Source organism: Artemia sp. Qi Xiang Cuo, chromosome 1, assembly GCF_049724085.1.
Source record: "Artemia sp. Qi Xiang Cuo chromosome 1, ASM4972408v1, whole genome shotgun sequence".
NCBI lineage: Eukaryota > Metazoa > Arthropoda > Branchiopoda > Anostraca > Artemiidae > Artemia > Artemia sp. Qi Xiang Cuo.
Window position 1 is genome coordinate 5,625,258 of NC_142794.1, and position 23,237 is coordinate 5,648,494.

At 35.5% G+C, this 23,237-nt stretch overlaps 2 protein-coding genes across 2 annotated transcripts in view; one reads left to right on the plus strand and one right to left on the minus strand.

Moving 5' to 3' along the window:
- The window catches only part of LOC148955943 (E3 ubiquitin-protein ligase ubr3-like), a 230,048-nt gene that overhangs the window by 81,101 nt on the left and 125,710 nt on the right, over positions 1 to 23,237 (plus strand). The gene's annotated exons all lie outside the window — the stretch shown is intronic.
- LOC148955947 (E3 ubiquitin-protein ligase UBR3-like) overlaps positions 1,431 to 23,237 on the minus strand; it is a 47,088-nt gene continuing 25,281 nt past the window's right edge. Inside the window, exons 4-9 of the mRNA XM_089108419.1 lie at positions 22,158 to 22,323; positions 20,162 to 20,408; positions 18,194 to 18,403; positions 12,677 to 13,132; positions 10,884 to 11,212; positions 1,431 to 1,499 (exon numbers count right to left, since the gene is read on the minus strand). Of these exons, the coding sequence (XP_088964545.1) occupies positions 1,431 to 1,499; positions 10,884 to 11,212; positions 12,677 to 13,132; positions 18,194 to 18,403; positions 20,162 to 20,408; positions 22,158 to 22,323 (1,477 nt within the window). The remainder of the gene's footprint in view (positions 1,500 to 10,883; positions 11,213 to 12,676; positions 13,133 to 18,193; positions 18,404 to 20,161; positions 20,409 to 22,157; positions 22,324 to 23,237) is intronic.

Genomic DNA, 23,237 nt, shown 5'->3' on the forward strand with positions numbered 1-23,237 from the left:
CTTTGTACCTTCTTCGCCAAAATTGGAGAAAAAACGGCTAACACAGCGCTACCCCCAGAAAGTCCTACAGGGACTTTATGGGCCCAGCGTGTGTCAAGTCGATGGCACTCATTCCTGTAACTTCGACGGATGTTTCGATGATTGTCAAAGGCTTGAGGGGAGCATCTGCCTCTGTATTCGACCGCGTCCATACTAAAGTGTTGAAGGCAGTATTGCCCTCCGTAGTACAACCTTTAACACATTTGGTAAACCTCTCCTTGGAGATGGGCGTGTTTCCATCACTTCTCAAGAAGGCAAGAATAATTCCCCTCCACAAAGGTGGCCCTCAGGACGACCCGTCTAACTTTCGACCCATCTCTATTCTTTCGGTGTTTTCCAAAGTGTTCGAAAAACCTATGAAGAATCGAATTTACATTTTTCTTGAAGCTAATGGATTCCTTAACCAACCTCAATTTGGATTCAGACCCGGGCAATCGACACAAGATGTCCTGGCATCACAAAAGCCTATTCATTAATAAAGCACTTGACCTGGGACATGTGCCAGCTTCTGTTTTGCTTGACATAAAAAAAGCGTTCGACAGTATGGATCATGGGATTCTATTAGGTAAAATAGAGCACATTGGGGTTAGAGGAGAGGCTCTACGATGGTTCCGGTCTTACCTTAGTAGTTGACGTGTTTATATAGGAGATGATCCGCTGAATGACACCGTTGTCAACTTCGGTGTGCCGCAAGGCTCAATCTTAGGCCCACTGTTATTCCTGGTTCATGTGAATGACCTAAGTCGCGTTCTGAACCCTAACTCCAGGACTTCACGGTGCTGCAAGTTATGTTGCGACCCAGAAATTTCGAGCAACGATCATGAATCGGATGAACTTGTGGCGTTCGCGGATGACACTACAATGGTCTCCTGTGACACCGACATGTCAGCGCTCCAGAGTAAACTTGAGGTCATCTTAGAAGAAACTTACATTTGCACGGATGCCAATCGATTTTTAATAAATTTTGACAAATCTTGCTCTCTCTTCTTCTCAAAGATTGTACCTCTTCGCCCAGAGGTATCGGGAACAACAACTTCTCGAGGAACGATCACACGACCAAAAACTGGTTGTGCCAGGTACCTAGGTGTACTCCTTGACAAAAAGTTATCCTTCGTACATCACATCCACGCCGTAGAGCTGAAGCTCTCCCGTAATCTTTGCATTATCAGGAAACTGAAACACACAGTCCCTCAAAAAAACCCTTCGTCTACTTTATAGTGGACTTATCAAGCCTCATCTACAGTGTTGTGTGTCAATTTGGCAGTCAACGTTTACATCCCACCTGAAAAGGCTTGATTCAATCCACACACATGCACTAAAAATAATCGGAAATATGGAAGATTTTGTTTCCCGCAAATTCCTTTATCATTTATCGTGCTGAGTTACCGTTTTTAAATTTTTCTTCGGAGTACTTCCATCAGCATTTCACAGTCCATTACAGTTGATATCAGAACAGCATCCTAGGAACACGAGATCTGCCTCAAACCTTCTGGTGAGACAAAAACCTACAGTATGGTCGGATTTTGCACCGGATCTAGCGTGCGCTAAAGTGTGGAACATGCTTCCACAAGAGCTGAGATGTAGGAGCTAGCTTGTGTATTTTAAAAATAATTTTAAAAAATATCTTAATTAATATTAATTAAATAGAGTTTATTAATAATTGAGATTTTTTTTTTTTTTTTTATTATCATTATTATCTCGGTTTGTATATTTTTTTGTTTTTTTTTTTATATAATTTTATTTTGTGTTGTTTTTTGTATGGTTAAGTTAGCTGTGCTTTTGGGGAGGAAGGGGGGAATCTCTTAGATAGTGATTTGTATGGTTGAGGGATGTGGTTGTGTTGAGGAGTAAAGCAAGAGTCGTAAAGCATGATTAGGAGGAATCGTTATTTTTTTAAGGGACTCAACGTGCATTTTTTTGCATAGAGAAGTTTATTTATTTTTATTTATTTCTATTTGTTTTAATTAAACCCGATTGAATCTAATCTAATCTAATCACTTTTGACTCTTAAGAGGGCACTAGATCTTTTAATTTTCAATCCAATTAGCTCCTTTAAAATATCAATGATACTACTAGCTATGGTAGAGCATCGCTGCCAGTGTCCTTTTATGCCCTATAGTGCTTATATACCCTTTTAATACCTGCATGCATAAAGGTTTTTTGTTTAATTGAAACGCCTCCTAAACGTTCCCTAGAAGTTTCAACTTAATGCCATTAGTGTTATTAGTTACAGTAACCATAGAAGCAACATTAAATGTATACACACAGTGTCTTCTGGCTAGCTCGAAATCCACAGCCCATGAAGGTATGAAGGTAAAATTTTCAGAGAATATTTCTGTTGTACGGATGACAACCTGCCATCCGTATGCAGGTTGTCAAAAAGGGCATAATCAGCAATCTCTTAGGAACAGTTTTGTGTGTGAAAATAAAACTTATGTTGAACTAACCAAAAGACATTGTTTGCATCATAATACTAATCCTTCTACTCCTACAACTACTGCTATTAAAGCTAAGACTACTACTATTAACTGTACTCCTACTGCTACTACTATATTTACTGGTGCTACTACTACAACTAATAAACGTATAGGTATTAAGGAAAAAGTTTTGGGCAATATTGTGCTGTATTGAAATAAAACGAAAAAACATTATGCCCATATAGGTTGTCAAGAGGACGTATTAGCAATGCTTCAGGACCGGTTGATGGTATTAAGTTAAAAAATTATATCGTGTGTTGAAGGGGGTGTTGAAAAAAGGTGCTATTTGCTTACTGCTACTACTGCTACTACAGCTATCGCTACGCATAATTACTGAACCTTTCAGCAATGCTGAAAAAACTGATGTCTCAAAATTTAGTTTGGATATTTGTTATGGTAAATTATGGGCGTGGGGAGGTTTCTCTCAAATTTCTTTGACTCTTAAAAAGAGCACTATTACTTCCAATTTTAAAATCAAATGACACCGACCTGAATTTAATACGACTACCTATTCCATAAAAACCTTATATGCCTACAGGGCATAACTTAAAGCCCTTGCCCCAGGGCTCTGTGGGGTTGTGCCAACCCTGGAAGCATTGTTATATGTTCTTTGGACAATTTTAAACAAAATTGCAATCTAATAATTTCAATCAGATGCATGTGGTGAAAAGAGGGGTAGTTTGGGGGGGGGTTGCTACTTGACCTCTATCACTTTTAACTCCTAAAAGGGAACTAGAACTTCCAATTTCAACCAAATGATTCACATCTAAAGCTTGTAAAACTATCCCTTCCATAAGAACCTTAAATGCTTCTGGGGCATAACTTACAACCCTCGCCCTAAGGCTCTGGTGGTTTGTATCAACCTCTAACCTTGTTATATAATATTTGGACCATTTTAAATAACAGAATTGTCTCAACATATCTATTGGATACATCTCAGAAAAACACGACGTGTTTGTATGTGTGTGTGTGTGGTGGGGGGGGGGGGTAGCTGCACTCTGATCACTTAGAATCTTAAAAAGGGCACAAGAACTAATAATTACAATGAGTCACCTCCAAAGCATATATGACCACCCTCTTTATAAAAACCTTATATGCCCCAAGAGCATAACTTACAACCCTTCCCCTGAGAGCTGTAGGGGGGGGGTGTAGTCCTCACAGACATAATTTCCGAAGCCTTCGTCTACTATGAATAAAATAGTTATCTCCACATTTTGATTGGAGGTGTTAAGGCAAATGCTGAGCGTGGAGGGGGGGGCTGTTTGATTTCAAATCACTTTGACTCTTAAAAAGGACACTATAACTTCCAATTTCAAGTCAAATAAGCCCCATCTGGTGTTTATACAATGTACAGTACTACTGTATGCTTGCGAGACATGGCCGATCAAGGCTGAAGACGCGAGAACTTTGGACGTGTTCGACCAGCACTTCCTTCGTTACATCCTCCGCATTAAGAGATGGAACAGGATTTCCAATAGTAAAGTAAGGAGTCGCTGTGACCAATCAGAAGAGCTATCGTTCATCATTAAAAGACGTCGCCTGAGCTCCTTGGCCATACATTGCGCTGCCCCAAAGGTACGATATGTCGAGACGTCCTTGTCTGTGAACCAGCCCCCTCCTGGAAACGTAAATCAGGAGGACGAAAGAAGAACCTGCGGCAAAAATTCAAGGAGGCTCTGGAATCATGGGGAGGATTCAAGAGACACAGTTAGAGATGGGAAAAAGACTAGCTGAAGATCGTCGGAGAGGCTGTAGCTGACAGATCCAAGTTGTCGTCGGAAGTCATCTCAAAATCCTTTGCTGCCGGGCAGGACAGCTCATCGTCTGGTTCCCGCCGAAAGTAAAAAAAAAAAACAACAGGAAAGTAAGTATCAACCCCAGAAGCCTTGTTATATGATATTTAGACTATTTTGAGTAGAATGGCTATCTCAAAATTTCTATTAGATGCATTTCGGTACAATACGCCGTGTGTGTGTAGGGGGGGGGGGAGCGGGGGGTGGCTACCCTCCGATCACTTTGACTCATAAAAAGAGCACTAGAGTGTCTGATTACCAATCCAATGAGCCCCCTTCGAAGTTTACATGACCACGCTTTCTATAAAACCTTATAAGCCACCAGGGCATAATTTACAACGCGTGCCCTGAGGGCTGGGGAAATTTATTATCCTCAAACACATATTTTCTAGACCTTTCACATACGTTAAACAAAATAGCTACCACAAAATTTGGGGTGCAAGTGTTTCGGGCAATGATGGGCATGGGGGGGGGGCATTCCCCTTCCGATCGCTTTTGACTAATAAAAAAGGCACTAGCCCTCTCAATTTTCAATTTAATGAGCCCTTTTTGAAGCTTCCCCGACAAAAATTTCTATAAAAACCCTATATCCCCCAAGGGCTTAACTTACTACACTTGTACTGAGCAAAAGAGAGGTAAATGTATTCAAACAAAGCCGATTACCCAAAAAGTAAATACAGGCAATGTTTTCTCCACCATCAATATAACAATAAAATTAAAGCAAAACTTTTTTTTAAACTTCAGAATTACAGGAAAATAATATATTTTGTTCTCTTAGACATGGTTGCCATACCCTGAGCATGAACGAAACCTGAATAAGATTCAAAAGCTACTTTAAGCAGATGCTTGATGTCACATTAAGTGAGACAAATTAATGGCCTACGGGTAGAGAAAAATTGGTTTCATCTTCGGCATCTCCAGGCAATTAGTGATTTAGTGAATATTTAAACCTTCAATATTTCCTCCTTTATGTCTTCCATGAACACCTTCTTTTTGTTAACGCCACATCCTAGCCTTAAATAACTACTTCAATTTACAATTCCTAATTAAGCTTGAAAAAAAGAGAAGAAATGGCCCCCAAGAATTTCGAATGACTAACTATTCGGAAGAAGGAAGACTAAACATAGACAAAACCCGACCGTACTTTTGTCAATTCGGCTATATTCGAATTTGACACGAAATTTTTATGACTGAAGATCTATGATTAAATCAGAGCGAATATTTAAGGAATACTTTTTAGAAATTAGAAAAAAATGGAAGCATGACGCAGCAAATTTCCCATGTGGATGCTAAACAGACAAAGGATGCACTGCGTGCTCAGCTAGAACAGAGGCGTAGCTAGGGTTTTCAGTACCCGGGGACAATATCGGTGTTTGCACCGCCTCCCCCACCATTATTACCACAATGGAAGTATATCATATAGTAAAAAAAATAATAGCTTGGCCATTATTCTAAATACAAACATTTACGCTCCCTTCCTGCTGATTATCAATTGAGTTATTAACCAATTATTATTTTCAAAAGCAAAATGGGGCTTAGAATTTCCCTTGGGAGAGTCGATCGTAAAAAGGAAGAGTCGGAAAAAAATATGTTCTATGCATGACTCGGTTTATTTTTGAAAGCAATGAAAAGAGATGAATTGTCAGATTTAGAAAATCTGAAAATCGTTTTTTTCTAATACGTTTGTAAGATTTCCTTTTTTTTTTTTTGAATACATTATGTATGTCATTCAATTAAACACCCTTATTTCTGAACGGAAGCTTGACCTTGAAACATTATGTCTACGGTATATAAGGTAGTTGCATATCTACGGTACTTGTAGCAACATTTGGGAAAATGTTGCTATATTTTGCCATGTTGCTACACAATGAAGCAGTTTGAAGTAAAAAAAAAAAAAAAAACACCCACTCCTCTTACCCACTGTATTCAGGGCCTCACCCTTTACTCCCATCGAATTCAAGTTTTCTTGAAACTTTTTCGTTTATCTTTTCTCACTTCCTTCGAGGAAGTTGCGCTTTCTATTTGGCCTCCGCTGAGTTACCAAAAACAAATCTTGAGAGTTTTCAAAACTAATAACTGAAAATTGTTTGTAGTGGCTCGATTTTGTAAGATATTTACTCCATTTGTATTCAAGGACAGGTATTTCACTTGTAAGTATTTCCTATGTCTTTTATATCTAACATAATTGAAATTAGGGTGCTACCATTTCGTCTAACCGTCACAAGCACTAAACGTCATAATATCTAAAATGAAAATCCGTCATAACCACTAACCGTCATAATATCAACAAAAATTTTATAAGTTTATATAATAGTAACAAGTATATAATAGTTTAGAAACAAATTTCGGCTATATATTTGCACATCAGGGGGGTGGTTCTGACGGATTTTTTTTGTCGATGTTATGACGGATTTTGTCGATGTCCTGACGGTTAGATGTTATGACGCCTTCCCATTGAAATTCTAAATAGATAAAAATTGCAGCACAAAGCCAACTGAGTCCAATAGAACTACACTCACTCCTCCTCCTCATTGTATTCAGGGCTAGACTCTTTCCTGAGTCTAACCAACTGAGTCCAATAGAACTACACTCACTCCTCCTCCTCATTGTATTCAGCGCTAGACAATTTACTCAGACTAGCCAACTGAGTCAAATAGAACTACACTCCCTCCTCCTCCTCATTGTATTCAGGGCTCGACTCTGTCCTGAGTATATCCAACTGAGTCCAATAGAACTACACTCACTCCTCCGCCACAATGTATTCAGAAATAGACTCTTTCCAGAGTCTAGCCAACTGAGTCAAATAGAACTACCCTCCCTCCTCCTCCTCATTGTATTCAGGGCTAGACTCGTTACTGAGTCTAACCAACTGAGTCCAATAGAACTACACTCCCTCCTCCTCCTCATTGTATTCAGGGCTAGACTCTTTCCTGAGTCTAACCAACTGAGTCCAATAGAACTACACTCACTCCTCCTCCTCATTGTATTCAGCACTAGACTCTTTCCTCAGTCTAACCAACTGAGTCAAATAGAACTACACTCACTCCTCCTCCTCATTGTATTCAGGGCTTGACTCTTTCATGAGTCTAACCAACTGAGTCAAATAGAACTACACTCACTCCTCCTCCTCATTGTATTCAGCGCTAGTCTCTTTTCTGAGTCTAACCAACTGAGTCCAATAGAACTACACTCCCTCCTCCTCCTCATTGTATTCAGGGAGACTCTTTACTCGCATGAAATTCCAGATTTTCTCAACCTTTTCTTGTAACTCTTCCCAGCTCGTACGAGGAAGTTCTGCTTTTCGTTTGATCTGGCCTGCTCAACCGGAAAAAATTTCTAGGATTTTCAGAACTAATAACAAAAAACTGTTTGTAGTGGCTATATTTTCTAGAGTATTTACTTCATTCGTATTCTAGGATATTTAGTTCCTATGTAAGACATTTGATATAACTGATTCCTTAAGCAGATAAAAATAAATCATTAGCACCGTAGTCCTAAGCCCAGAATTCCCTCAATGAACAAGACCAAAAATAGACATCTCCGTCTGTCGTAATTGTAGAATTATAATAGGCTAACTTAAAAACCTCCTATATCATTCGTTTAGTGAGTGTAAAACCACCTTAACAATTTTCGATTTGTGTCTTTTCCTTAGAAAGTTGTTGAAATTTTTTGAAAACGAACAGAACTTGCGAACAGTCATGTCCAGCCGAGAACTAATAGACAAAAATGGACATAAATTAATGAAAAATATGCTATAAATATAAAAAATGTTCAATCCCCCAAAAAACAAAAATGTTACCACAATATTAGTATTTGCTATGTATTATTCCAGAAAATAATTTAAATTTGGCAAATATAAAATGTTTCTATATGAGGCGACCTCAAAAGAAACGTTTATTTTGTCTGAACTTTTGACGAAAAATCAGATAAAATTCAAATCGAAAACAAATTTTAAAGTCAAACCTCGCAAAAACGATACTGAAGCAGGTTTTTGTTTATATTTAGGAAAAGCGTGAGTGGCAAACAGCTCTAGACAGCAGGACCAAACCAACTTCTTTGTACCGCTTGTCGACAAATCATTCGACCTTATAAAAGCGGTACCTAGCTTTGAAACAGTATAAATATACTAAGTATCAATAATTGATGCCCCTCCCAAATCTCGAGACTTATGCAATTTCCACTTATATTTCTATATTTTTTTTTATATTATATATATATATTTATATTTTTTATCGTTGTGCAAAAGGCGTATCGTACGGCCTATAGACGTGCGAAAATGTCAGATACAACCTTTAGGCCTAATAACGACGATAAGACCTTTTCGATCGACAATGCAGATTCGCAAATTGAGAATCTGATCGTCAAATTCAACTTCTATTCATAATCTTATCGTCATCTTTTTTTTTTGGAATGGGCATACAGAAAAGAACACTTCAGCAAAGTTCTAATTATTCAAAAACTGTGGTTTGGATGAATTTAATTGTTTGCTAACCACGGTTGAAAAATATATTGCACTTGTTCTGAACTTGAAACACTGTTCCAAACATGGCATAAAATATTATTCCAAAATTAATTCCAAGTGGACGGTAGAATCTAATAGCAACAAAATAGAGGATTAAAATGAAAACAAAAAAATTTGAACTCGTTTTCGCACTTTACTAAAAATTGGAAATATTTTTTATCTCTCGAGAATCTATGAGTAAACGAGATTAGGCTTCGAATAAAAACGAATAAACGAGATTGAATAAACGAGACTAGGCTTTGAATAAAAACGAAATAAAAACGAGAATAAAAACTATGAATGAAAACGAGAGGCACAAAACAGATTAGGTTTTGTATAACAAATTAATCTAAGTTATAATATATCAAATTAATCTGGGTTAATATATCAAATAATATCAAATTAATATATCAAATTAATCTACGTATATATATATATATATATATATATATATATATATATATATATATATATATATATATATATATATATATATATATATATATATATATATATATACATATATATATATATATATATATATATATATATATATATATATATATATATATATATATATTATACATACACATATATATATATATATATATATATATATATATATATATATATATATATATATATATATATATATATATATATATATATATATATATATATATCAAATTAATCTAAGTCATAAATGCACATATGAATTAGTCGGTAACTTGATGGACACGAGATAAACTGATCAAGTTAATTAAAGCCCAATCTGTTTTACTTCCCTCGTTTTCACTTAAATTCATACGTCTCGAGAACAAAAGTATTTCCAACTTTTTAGTCCATCTCAAAAACGAGTTAAAATATTTTTTTATATTTTTTTATTTTTGACTTTTTCGTATTCTCTAAGGCTAAAAAATCTTACGGCCATAGGCAGCTGTTCTTACCACTGCGCTATCCATTTTGTATAATAGTGTTTATTTTATACTTTCTGCTGCCTCTAAGCACCCGTTTTTATGTTTAATTTATACAAAGGGGAGTACACAAGAGGTGGGAATTTTGGCGTTGTATTATGTATTTTGGCGTTGTATTTGGCGTTGTACACTGTCATCGGAGGTGCATATACTGTCACCATTTGATGACGTAAAGTAATTGAACATTCGAAAGTGGTCGAAAAATAGCTCACAAATTGAACAAACTTATGTGACAAACAGCAATAGTAGAGACAAAAAGTGAAAAAACGAGTTAGAAATGCAAGAGAATTTCGGTTTAAGATTCGGAATCACAGTTTGTGGTAAAGATAACGCTATTCAAAACAAAATAGTTTATCAAATGATAGGGGGATAGGAATTATACCAGTACATATATGTAAAAACAATAAAGAAAAAACAAACCAGAGGCGATTTTAGGAGAGGGAAAGAGGGGGCACTTGCCCCAGGCACAGAAATTTTGGGGCGCAAAATTTCAAGCATATAATCTAACACTGATAACCATTTTGCAATTTTCAAAATTTTATTTTTATTGAAATAAAGTAGAGGGCGCAGTTAATAAATGCAAGTAATTAATAAAAAATTGATTAATTAATAAAATAAAAATAAATTCAAAATAAGAGTATAGCATATATTACACACGTAACCTAAACAAACCTATTCTAACGTAACCAAAATACAAACTAAATATTTAAATCAAATATAGCTACAATGTATTTTTCAACCGAGCCGAAGCTAATTGTCTGGTATAAAGAAGTTGCTTTACCAGTTTCTTGTCTCATGTTCGCGATACAATTTCTCGCATGTGTTGTAGCTAACAAGGAAGTACCTTACAATTTTATTAAAATTTGGTCTGAAAATTTTCTGAGGGACACGGGGGGCACTAATCAAGATTTTTGTTCTGGACGTAAGAATGACTAGAATCGCCACTAAGCCAAACAGTTTTATCCGAAAGGACGAAATTAGCATTTCAAATCACAAAAAAAAACTCACCTGGAAAAGGGGGTCATAAGAATGAGGTAATTAAAATCACAAAAAAAGGGGGTCATAAGAATGAGGTAATTGAAATCACAACAAAACTCACCTGGAAAAGGGGGTCATAAGAATGAGGTAATTCCAGAAGTTTGGGTGAGCACCATGGCTTGTAACTCAGCATCAACCATTTAGCTGTGTTCTGAGAACGTTGGGCAAACATATTAAACTCGCCAAACCATGCATTAAGCACGGTTCTTACTGATTCTTCTGGTTCAATAATCCACTTTATTGCTTCAGAAGTGACAAAAAAGACTGGATCACTGCTTAACTTAGCCCCTTCACAGCTACTGGCTTTTACAATTGATGCTTTTGTCCTTTGCAATGAATTAACCGTTATTGAAGATGAAGAAGAAGCAGTTTCCTCTGATGTACTGGGACCTAAGAATAAATTAGCAAAAAATTAGCAATTGAAGAAATAGAAAAAAAAGAAGATAGAGAAGAAAAGAAGAAAGAAGTTGAAGAGAATAAATTACACTTCTCTTTTGGTGTACTGGAAACAAAGAATTAAATTATCAAGAAGTCAGCATTTGAAAAAGATGAAGGAGTATTCTCTTCTAATGTACTGGGACTAACAATGAAGTCAGTACTTGAAGAAGAAAAGATTCACATTCAGGTTTTATATTCAATCAAGTTTTATTAATACAAACGGAAACAAATACATATAAATTATACTTCTCTGTGCAAAAAATGCACGATGAGTCCCTTAAAAACTTAACTATTGCTCTTAAATCCCGCGATATGTATCTCGCTTCACTCTTAAACACGACCACCTCCCTATAAAAAAAATTCAATATCTAATAAATCCCCCCCTTCCCCACATAATGCACTGCCACAATTAAAAAATAATAACAACAACAATAATAAAAACGGAGATAACTATGATAAAAAAACCTAAATTTTAAAAGTCCTAATTATTAAGTAGCTCTAATTATTGAAAGTCAATCAAATGTTTTTTTGAATTATTTTTTTTTATGCAAAGGTATCTTAGCTCTTGTGGAATTAAGACATCACACAATCTCACAAAGTAAGGACGTACGCTGAGGTCGGGGGCCTTGGGGCTCCCGAACTAAAATTAGTGTCTACTTTCTGGATCCGAATCTTATCCAGGTTACAGCCAAAGTCGCCAAAACAATATGTTTTAGCCATTTCTACGATCGAAATTCAAGGGTTTCTCTTTAGTTTTTCATTTAGTTACAAGGATAATATAATGCAAAGAAAATAACGGTCACTTCGGAGGAACGAAAAAAACGATTTCCTCGAGAACATTCATCAGCCCCACTCTTTATCATAGACTATTATTCTCCAAAAAAGTTATATATATATATATATTATCCGTGGAAATGGGTGGTGTGATTATTCGCGGAATTGAATGGTGTGAGTTCCGCAAATAATCAATTTTGCGGATAATCCACATATTAGAAAACAGGGCAGTAGGAACATAGGAAAACAAAATTACGCTTATTAAAACGTGTATTTAAATACAAAACAACGGAAACAAGTAATATATGGAATGACATTATAGTAATCAATAGAAAAAAGATGAACAAATCATAGTATTATTTAAACTTTTAAAGTATACAAAAAAATTCAAAGTCCTAATTAAACTTTTTGAAAATAGTCACTTACTTGCGTTTGTTTTTTTGTTAAATAACTCTTTTTTTATTCGTGAATGAACTTTATTTATTTTTTACTTTATTTTTTTTACTATTTTTTTATTTATAACTTCTTTTTTTTTTTAATTTACATTCCCACGGCTAATCTGCATTGCTGATAATCGAACCGCGAATTAACAGGAATCGACTGTATAGAAGACAAAGAACTTAAAGAATGCAAAGAAAATACCTGGTGTATCCACTTCCATAAGGACATCCCCTGGGGACGTGAGAATGGGTCCCGTAGAACTTATCAGTCCTAGAAAACGCAAGAGGAGTACACATTCCTCTGTTTCATTTCTAGTCACCCCTTGAGGTAAGGCTTCAGCATAAAAATGATGCACAAGTAAACTCATAATCCTTAAGTAAGGTAAACACATTTTCTGAAGTTCCAATTCAACGTCATAGACAAGTTCTGCAACACTGGATGGAATTTGCTCACTGTTTTCATCCTTATTCAAAACCCTGCCCTCAATCCTGTTCAAAACGAGGCGGAGCGATTTGAGGAGGGTGGAGTTGTGATCGGAATCTCGTTGAGAATATCTAATTAAGTCTAATTTTTGTTGGGACATTTTGGAGATAACCTGAGCTACACACTGATAGAAGACCAAGTTGTAGAATGCGCTGATCAAACATGATAAGTATACTAAAAAGAAATGGACTTGTTACAAAGTGATTGTCAAGATTAAACAAAATTAGATATAGTCGAAGCAGGCTTTGTGATGTCCAAGTTTTACCCCTTTGGCCCTAACGAATGTCCCTCGCAAATAGATCGCGTTCATTCAATGGGAATTTAATGAATTTTTACTTTCTATTAAAAAAGAAGTGAAAAGCCTATATTTATAGTGTTAACTTGTCATACCTGTTACCCTGTCATAGCAAAGTAGATTGATGCTCTGCTCGGGCCCAGGGATCAATCACCGCTTCACCAACGCTGGGCGACACACTAGCTGTCCCTGTCCCTGTGAAAAAGACGCAGCAACTGACGCATCGACTCAACATCGTATGCGCCAGCAATGGCTCAAGAAGACCCTTACGCCCTCCCATCTTTTTAACAAAAGAAAGGGCTGAAGGCTTTCTCCTGGCTGAAAGGCCACCAAACGGAGATCAGCACAGCCGGTTTGGACCTTAAGGGTCTAGTGCCGTCATGCTTACTTACTTACCCCTATTCTTTTACAAAAATGTATGTTTCACATGTAAAAATCACATGTAAAAATTTCAAATGCAATGTCATTCCCGGAGGGATAGTTATTTGACCTTTGGACAATTCTGAACAAAAATGCACATTATAAAATTCAGACCAGTGTTGAGGATGAAGAATTTAAAAAGGGGCTGGGGGGGGGGTTTTTACCCGCGACTCAAATTTAAAAATCCCTTGAAAGTTCCAACTTCAAAGCCTCAGCCCCGAACAGACAACGTTCGGCATTTCTGGTAAATTTCACTTTAGCGATCCCCGTTAAAATCACAGCAAATATATATAGACTTATTTGCTATATTTAAATATATAGACATATTGATGTCACAATACACCTTACCTTCGCACCGAGTTTTTACTAGTAGTAGCAGTACTAGCTGATATTGATGAAAATGACTATAATTTTAAACATTTTGAAAACTAACACCAGTTTTGAAAACTGGCACACATCCCTAAAAAACTTTTCTTAAGATAACAGTTTAAAATTTTATTACTCATTTCCATGACCTTTAGATAATTCTCGGATAATTCATAATTCTCGCCCTTCGTCATATTGACCTTTTCTGGCCAAAAGTTTCTTTTTGCGGCAGGAGATGGGGCAATGACTGGGAGTGACTGGAGAAGATCAAGAGGGGGTAGGAATGACCCTATTGAATAAGGGAGTAGTTAGTGTTATACTGAAGTCTGTTGATGGATTGGTAATCGGGTGGATGGGTAGAAGGATGATTGAAGCAGGCCATGGCCTCAGTGTGGCAAAAATAAACGGGTTTTTAATTAGTATTTTAAACTGCATTCGCTTTACGTAACCGAGTTCCCATTTTGTGTTTTAATTACTTGTCATTCGTCAAGTAAATATTGACTACTTTGTTAATTGAACATGTCAACAAACTGACACAGGTGGTTAACGGACATTTTATGTATAGAGGTAATCAGAATGATATTCTAACTTTCTTGGAAGTGGAAGAACTTTCCGTCATTACTAATGGGAGTCTTCAGCACTATATAAAAACATGTAAAGGAGTTGTATTTTGCCGTTCAAATTTTCATCTTGTAATACATTTTACAGTTTCTTGTCTTAAGTACTTAAAAAATTTACAGTTTCTTGCCGTAAGGGTGTGGTGCGAACCTTTCATCAGCAATTTCCCCTTTCTTTTGTGAACCCATTTAGGAGAATTGAATCAGGGAATCTATTTTCACTAGATGTGTTTTCAGGTATCCAGGGTTAAGAAAAACAATATTAAATTGCAATCGATTTGATACTTTTCTCTGAAGATAATTTTAGGTCAGTTCACAAATTGTCACAGAATGTCGCATTTGCTCACACATATTAGTTTTTACAGAAAATATACTACTGTTGCTACTGCTACTTACAATTCAATGCAGCACCAAGCCGCCTGAGGCAAACATAGCTGCGCACATTCCTCCACCCCAATCTATAAAATACTCCACTCTTTAGCCCCTCCCAAGAAGTTCCAATTTCCAATTTTCTTTGTTTCCACCCCATTCGAGGATGAACTGCATTTTGTTTGACCCTAGATAGTATGACCATAAAGAACGATCTTTTGCAATCTGCCATCCCAAACGTGTCCTAAACATCTCAACCATTCTCTGATTATAGCCCTAGAAAGTGGGATAGAACCACATTTTCTCTAGAGCTTGTTGTTGAAAATGCGGTCAGCCCAACGAGTGCCCAAAAGAAACCCTACACAATCCCTCTGGAAAATATCTAACAAATCTTCTTACGTCTTCCAAAGCACCCACACTTTAGAACCATAATTGACCACTGCCATCACTGTAGCTTCCAATATTCTAGTGTTACAAAGAATACAGTGTGTCAAAAAGTTCTAAAAATTACAGAAATGATACAAAAAGTAAACAATAAACCATTATGAAGATCCCCTTGCATTTCCCAGAAGTTTCGGCTAAGAAAATAATTGAGATATAAAGTTAATGGCTCACACCCAGAAACCAACGAAAGGAAAAAAAAAACTAAATTTAAGATAAATATACATAACATACAGCATATATATCATATATACATTTTTCAGATCATTCTGTTTTGTCCCTTTCTGGGCTTCACCTCATTTTTAGGAAAAAGGATTTAAGTAATATTTGGGCTTCTTATTTACGTTTCTGTAAATTTCTTCCTCTTTGGCAGGTATTTTCGAAGACTACATTGCATTTCCATGACGCACAAATAACAGTTCAAATAGGGATAGATTATTTTATTAGACAGTGAAAAACAATAACAAAAACTGGATATTTCGACACAGTGATCGTCATCAGCTGATGACGGTCACTGTGTATGTAGTCGAAATATCCAGTTTTTGTCATTGTTTTTCACTGTCTAACAAAAGGATTTATCCCTATTTGAACTGTTATTTGTACTTCTTCTTTGGTATAGAAATCAAAAGATAGTAAATACGTTCTACCCCCCGAATATTATTGAGAAGCTGACTGGTTTACGCAAAAAGCTTCCGGGAACGGCGTGTCGGCGTTTGTCGCCTCACCACGGTTTGATCTGTTTGTTTTCTTAATTTTATTATTAGATGTTATTGTTGACTAATTTTGTTGCTGATTAATGTTATTATTTAATCTTATTGTTGATTTTTGTTTCTATTTCACGTTTTTGTTTTTGGGTTTCTAAAGTGTTTAGTCCACTATTTATCTTTCAAGTAAATGGGTTATAAATAAATAAATAAATAAATTGGACCTTTAAGTTTTGCCTCGGCTTGTTTTTGTCATTTTGAAAGACATATCACCGAACCTTTGTTTCTTTCAATTGTTCAAAGGGTGGGACAAAAACTTATTTTTCTTCAAATAATTTATCCAGTCCATATTTTTGATTTTCAACGGTATGGTAGGTATTTATGACCTTATCCATGTCAAAATCTAAAACCCAAACATCATCGTTATCATTTTCAATTTTGTAACGTTTTGATTCTCGCTGTCCAGGTTGATTTTCATTGAGTCGCGGCTCTTTATTTTTATTTTTGACTCCCTCACTTGTTCATTGTCGTATGTTTTCTAACTACGCGTGTCTTTGCTCTTCATTTTCATTTTTAACACGCTCTAATTGTACATTTCGCATGAATTCTAACTGCCTGTGTCTTTTCTTTTCATTTTCATTTTTGACACGTTAGTTCAGACTGTGGTTCCAAAGAATCATCATTTATAGTAACTGCAACTGCAAATTTTGGTTTTTGGGCCTTCCAACAGAAATTATACTATATAAATAACTGTCACGTTGAAAACTCAACAATCTTATTAATTTCTTGTCTTATTAACAATCTTGAAAATGCTTATATGATGCCACATATGATGTCATAAGAATCCTACTAATTCTGAATCCACCAATTCAGAATCCTACTATGAAACGTTGTAAAGGTTAAAAAGAGCAATCCAAAACAAGCGTGTTGGTTTACTGACATCCGTTTTGGTGTTTTTGCATGACAACACTCACGCTTACACAGCTCCAAGAACAAATGAGCTTTCAGCCACTTTCAAATGGGACATTTTTAATCCCCCCCTCCCCTACAGCTCAGTCTTAGCCCTTATTGACTTTCATCTGTTCAAGGACATGAAACAGTAGCTCACATCTCAGCACTTCAACAACGACAAAGAGCTTCAAAACACCGAGACAGATTGGCAAAATTCCCACGGTGCAGGTTTTTATAGAGGGTCGCCATGGAAAAAAAAGGGGTAGCCTAATAGCAATACTACTTGGTAGTTTTCATGGTATAGTGACATTTGTCGGCAGATTTGACAGGTTTTGGCCTTCTGTCGAATTCTGTTACTGGCAGCTTTGGAAATTTTTCCATGTCTGTCACAGGGAATTTCAAAAACTGTTAAAAGGTATGACAAGCGCTTGAATTGGAGACAATGTTGTAAAATAAAGAAATTTCATAGTTTTTAAGAAAATTTATAATAAATATGTATTATAATAATAAATTATATATATTGTATAGTCGACTAAAGTTCGTCAGGTTTCTGGTTCGTATGTATGGGTCGAAGTTGGGACAAAAGGAAGATTTAAAGGGGTATTTCAAAATATGGGTAAAATGTTTCAGGAATTGCTTCAGCCAAAAATCTGTTTTGCTCCAATTTTTAGGCATATACAAAGAGCAATCTTTGGGACTGCCTCTTGAAAATTTTGGATTTTGACAATTTTTTCGGAGATTTTTAATATATTTTGAGTCATTTTAACAAATCCACTAACTTAACCCTAAACAACTAATATACTTCCGATTGAATCATTAAAATCTTACAATAAATGTATTATAATAAATGTACATAACAAATTTTCGTATCTCAAGTCGTTTAGTTTTTTTTTAAGAAAAAAGGTTACTCTATAGACGATCCTTGTAGTAGCGAAGTATCTATCTTAAATATGTGGCAACAGCGGAATCAAAATAGAATTTATTTATTCAATTACTTTTAAAAAAAAAATGAAAATGAAACAAATAAAAGAATTTAAGCGACCGTATGAAGACATATATACAACAATCCTACCTTTGTCTAAGTGTAAAGGCAGCACAAGGACAAATTGCAATACCAAGGCCACTGCATCTCGAAGAAGAAGTGGAACTTTGTTAACAGGCGCTGGAAGCAAAGTAGTAGATTTCACTTCAGCCGGTATCCCAGTTACTTGACTCCATACGGCGTTATGCTGCTGCGTCCTTAGAATCTTAGAGTGTAGAGCCAACACATGGACAAGAGGAACTGAAAAAAAATAAGAAATAGCAAAAGTCTTCACTCGCTTCTCTCACTACAGTTGACGACACGGGTCTTCTTCGGTCCCCACACACTTGTAATCTTTTTTTTTTGCAGTTTATATTCAGATTTTTGGATGTCTATTAATCTGGTTCTAAAATTATTCTCCATAAATTTTCACATTTCTTACTCGACTAGTTTGGCTTATTTTTGAGGGACACACCAAAAAGTGTACACACCCACAAACACTTATATAGATAGGAGATAGCAAATGGGCCGATTTCGCCAGCTTTTGTCGCATCTCTTGCCGATGACGATCCCAAGCCTTCCACTCTCGCAGAGAACCGACCAAGGCCTTCAGCCCTTTTACCGTACATTAGCCTACATTTCCTGCTCTTTTTTCAGTTTCCACATTTTTGAATTTTACAGCCTATAATGCTTTTTCAGTTGCTTTTTAAGCCAGTTTACAAGTTTTCTGTCGTCTCCCTCTGCTTACTTTTGTTTTTAGCCCTAGTCAATGATGGGCTCAGACCTTTGGCCCTCAAAAATATAGCCTGAAAAGATCTCGTTTGCTTGCTGTGCTCATAACTATTGGTAGGACGGATCTTCAGCTATCGCATTCACAAATTCATATACTCTGGTAGCAAGGCCGTATCCAGAGGGGGGGGGGGGTTACCCGGTTTGAATTTTGGGAGTCATCATTCTTTTAATGATGATCCTTTTTTCTCTTCTAAAGTATTTTATGCTTTTCGGACTTTTACAGCCATCCTTGGGGTACCAAAATTGCTTAGAATAATTTGGAAATATGAATACAATTTGTATAAATATGAGTTATTTTCATGTTACCTGAATATAATATAAATATGAAATTTGAAAATCATATGGAACAAGGGAATTAGAGGCAACTGTGGAAGGGATGTCCTACGATAGAAGTGCAGAGAGATACAGACTGGGTCAAAGAAGTATGACTAATTACTCCCTGTGGATTTGACCTGGTACCGATATCTACAGAACGTGATACCAGTTCACCCCTTACGATCAAAAACGCGTCCACTACGCGTAAATCAAAAGACTACCTCTTCTGAAGTACCTTTAAGATTATTTTTTTTTAAGTCAAGGGCGTAATTTCGTCAAAATCCTGGGGGGGGGGGGAGCAAAGTTTGAACCAATTTTCCCAAATCAAGTGAAAATGACCAGGTGAAAAATGAAAAATGAGCCAAAATATACCATAAAGGCAAAGCGTACTAAAGAATATTGTTCTGTTTCTGTGGATAATTTAATTATGTAGGGATATCTTAGTTTTGACATTTTTGAAGACGCTAGATTTCAGCTGGGAGGGAAAGAAAATCTGGGGGAGGGGCATTTGCCACCTTCCCACCCCCATAGCAAATCACGCCCCTGTTGAAAGTCAGAACCTATCAAATTTGAAAATACAACTGAAAACCAAAACCAAATTTGAAAACCAAAATACAACTTTCATTTTTCACTTTTCCAACATTCTCTAGGAAAGAGCTAGGGGTGATAGACAGCCAGATAAGTACATTCAAAGACTATGAACCAATTACATGACATTAAATATACAAATATCACATTCAAATGGAAGCATAGAGCGAAGTTAAAATATAAAATGGTCACAATCATCCCATATAGGAAACTGAAAATCACTAAAGAATAAAAAAGAACAAAAGTCCAGGTAAGGTGGCTCAAACCAGATAGGATAAAAGTAAAAGGATCAAAAGATAGAAATGTCAATTCAAGGAGTCTCACCAAAGCAGGATTTCCTATGTTTAGGCACCATCATTGACTGAAATTTGGATAGAGGGGGACCAGTGACTGAATCACCTCGCATAACCAGCTCTACTTCTAACGATTGTCGGGCCACAGAATTGACAAACATGAAAAAGCTCGCTGGCCCACCTGATGACGATCCCGTTCGACTTGACTGACGATAGCGAGCATACGTGGTACTTGTTATGTCTTCCATAGCTTTTGCCATTGCCTCACCTAACTGAGACTGAAAGATAAATAAAACTGACATTTATATGTTGATAATTATTATGACAGTTTTAATGAAAGTTATCTATACTATTTATATTGTCAGGCCACATAATCGAAACACATGAATGGTTAAGAGTGACAAAACCAATAAAATTGATATTTACATACTAATAGGCACTGCGACATATTTTTTAAAAATTACATTTATTATTAAAATGGCCAGGCCAAATAATTGGAAACCGCGAAGGGCTAAGAATGAAAAAAAAAAACAAAAAAAACTGACATTTAAATTGACATATATTATTGCGTATCTTAAAAAAATAAGTCAATTATTTATATTGTCCGGCCAGAGAATTGAAAACATGAAAAAAAGGGGTTGGTCCACCTAATGACGATACCCATCAATTTGCCATTGTCTTTTGACATGGTGTTTCAAAAGAAGCAACAAACATGAAAAAGCATACTGGTCTATTTAAAACGATACCACTGGACTTGATTGACACTAGCCACCATTTGTGGTACTTGTTAAGTCTTCTCTGGCTTTTGCTATTTGATATTGTCTTTTGCCATGACTTGTTCACAGAATTCACAAACGTTAAAAAGCAATACCAATCAATTTGTCATTGTCTTTTGACATGGTGTTTCAAAAGAAGCAACAATCTTGAAAAAGCATACTGTCATATTGACTGTCCTTTGAAATTTAAAGGCTTTCAAGATACGTTAAAGACTCTAGGCTCTAAATGACGGTTGGGCAAATTTCCAAAAAAGAGTATTTACAGATTGCTATTTTTTAATGATTCAGTGTTGGGGGAGGAATAGGGAGGAACAGGGTGAAGACCTTGAAACTAGTGTGACGTGGAATAAGCCCCTGACTTTTGAGCAACAATAGTTACGATGTGAAACGGATAGTTGTCTCACTTATTACACAATCAGGACAAAATGGAATGGAGAAATTCGAAGATTTCTCAGACGTCATTCATTCAAACAGTAGATGTCACTAAATCAACTAAAGGACGTCATTAAAGGTATATTGAACACCAAGGGGCAGATTAAGATCTTCTGGGCCCTTAGGTAGTGGGGTTTCAGGGTCCCTTTGAAAGGGTGTATTATACAAAAGATTCAATTATACATAAGGGTATCCCCAAACTGCAGACCCTTATCTAAATTCTAGCACTTCAAATTCAGACCCTTTATCTCTAAGAAGCGGCCAAAACTGGAGCTTCATCTATAATTTCACTTTTTTATTTCTGGGTTTCCTTACTTTTAGAGAGAGTTTTAATTCATTAATATTAATTTTAAGGTAAGTAATTAACCATTCGAAAGCATAAAGTTGCAAGAAGTTTTAATCATTTATCATAATCATTTTCTTAGAAACTACGAAATGAATGCTACAGAAACTGCAACTAGAAAATGGGTTGTTCTTAATCTGCAATAATATCTAGGTTAGTTTTTCCTTTTTTAGGGGGGGGGAGTATTAATGAGGAGAACTACTAACAATATATAAGAGTATTTGATTAAGAACACTTTGCTTAATCAGTTTTTAATAGAAATGAATTTCTGAAAAAGTTAATTTCTAAAGAAAAAGAAAAAATGGGTAGCAGCTTGTTAGGTCCTAGGCCGTGGCCTATAGCATTCTATTAGTTAACACGGCAGCGGATACGTCTAACTCAAATCAGTGAAAAATAGCCAAAACAAATTTTGACTTTTGGCAGCAAAACTGATAAGACTCAGTCTGCAATTACTCCCTTAATAAACGATTACTTACTGGGGGAATCGCAGGCTCTTCGACAAGAAATCCATGAATCATTCTGGCGAGAACATTTGGAGCCACTTGTTGAGAAGACACCAAGGTCATGACATCACCCAGCTCAGGGGCTAATGGGAGAGCAGCGTTTGACTGTTGACGACAAAGTGGACAAGAATATTCTCCCCTAAAATTGTATTAAAGAAAGTAAAATTTGGCAAATTTAATCAATTATATCCATATAATATTAATTAAAGAAACATAATTAATTAAACATAATCTTTTTTTAACAAAGAAGTGATCAATTTACCTACATAATAAAGTCTTACTGTGTTTTTGTGCACTAAAGAAGTTAACTAGAAGGGTTTTAATAAAAAATAAGTTATTAAAATGATATGTCTAAAAGGTATTTTTTTTTTTTAAACCCTATACTGAAAACATATATGTTTATTAAAATATACCGTTATTAAAACACTTGCCAAAATGGACTACTTTGCGGGTCTTGGGGCCTCGTACATATAATATGAATACAGACAACCTAATTTTACTAATATTTACATATACATATATATATATATATATATATATATATATATATATATATATATATATATATATATATATATATATATATATATATATATATATATATATATATATATATATATATATATATATATATATATATATATATATATATATATATATATATATATATATATATATATTTATAAATTTTTATACTATTTATATTTATATACTAATTTTTACACATCTACTAATTATACTATAACTAGTTATAAAAAATACACCTTGAGTCCAGTAAAATCTTAATTACAAAAATATCTCACATTGCACAACACTTATATAACCAGATATGAAATATAAAACTAATAGCTACATCAGCAATGATGTAACATATGAGAAATGAGAAAATTCACGATAAATGGGGGACACACAAATAGCGTAAAAACGCCAATTATAACGTAATGTAGTAGGAAATTGGACATCCACCACATGCCTAATGTTGGAGTAAAGTTAATTTGTGATGCAAGTAGTTATAAAAGCAAAAGCAAAAATAAAAATATAGAACAGGTATTA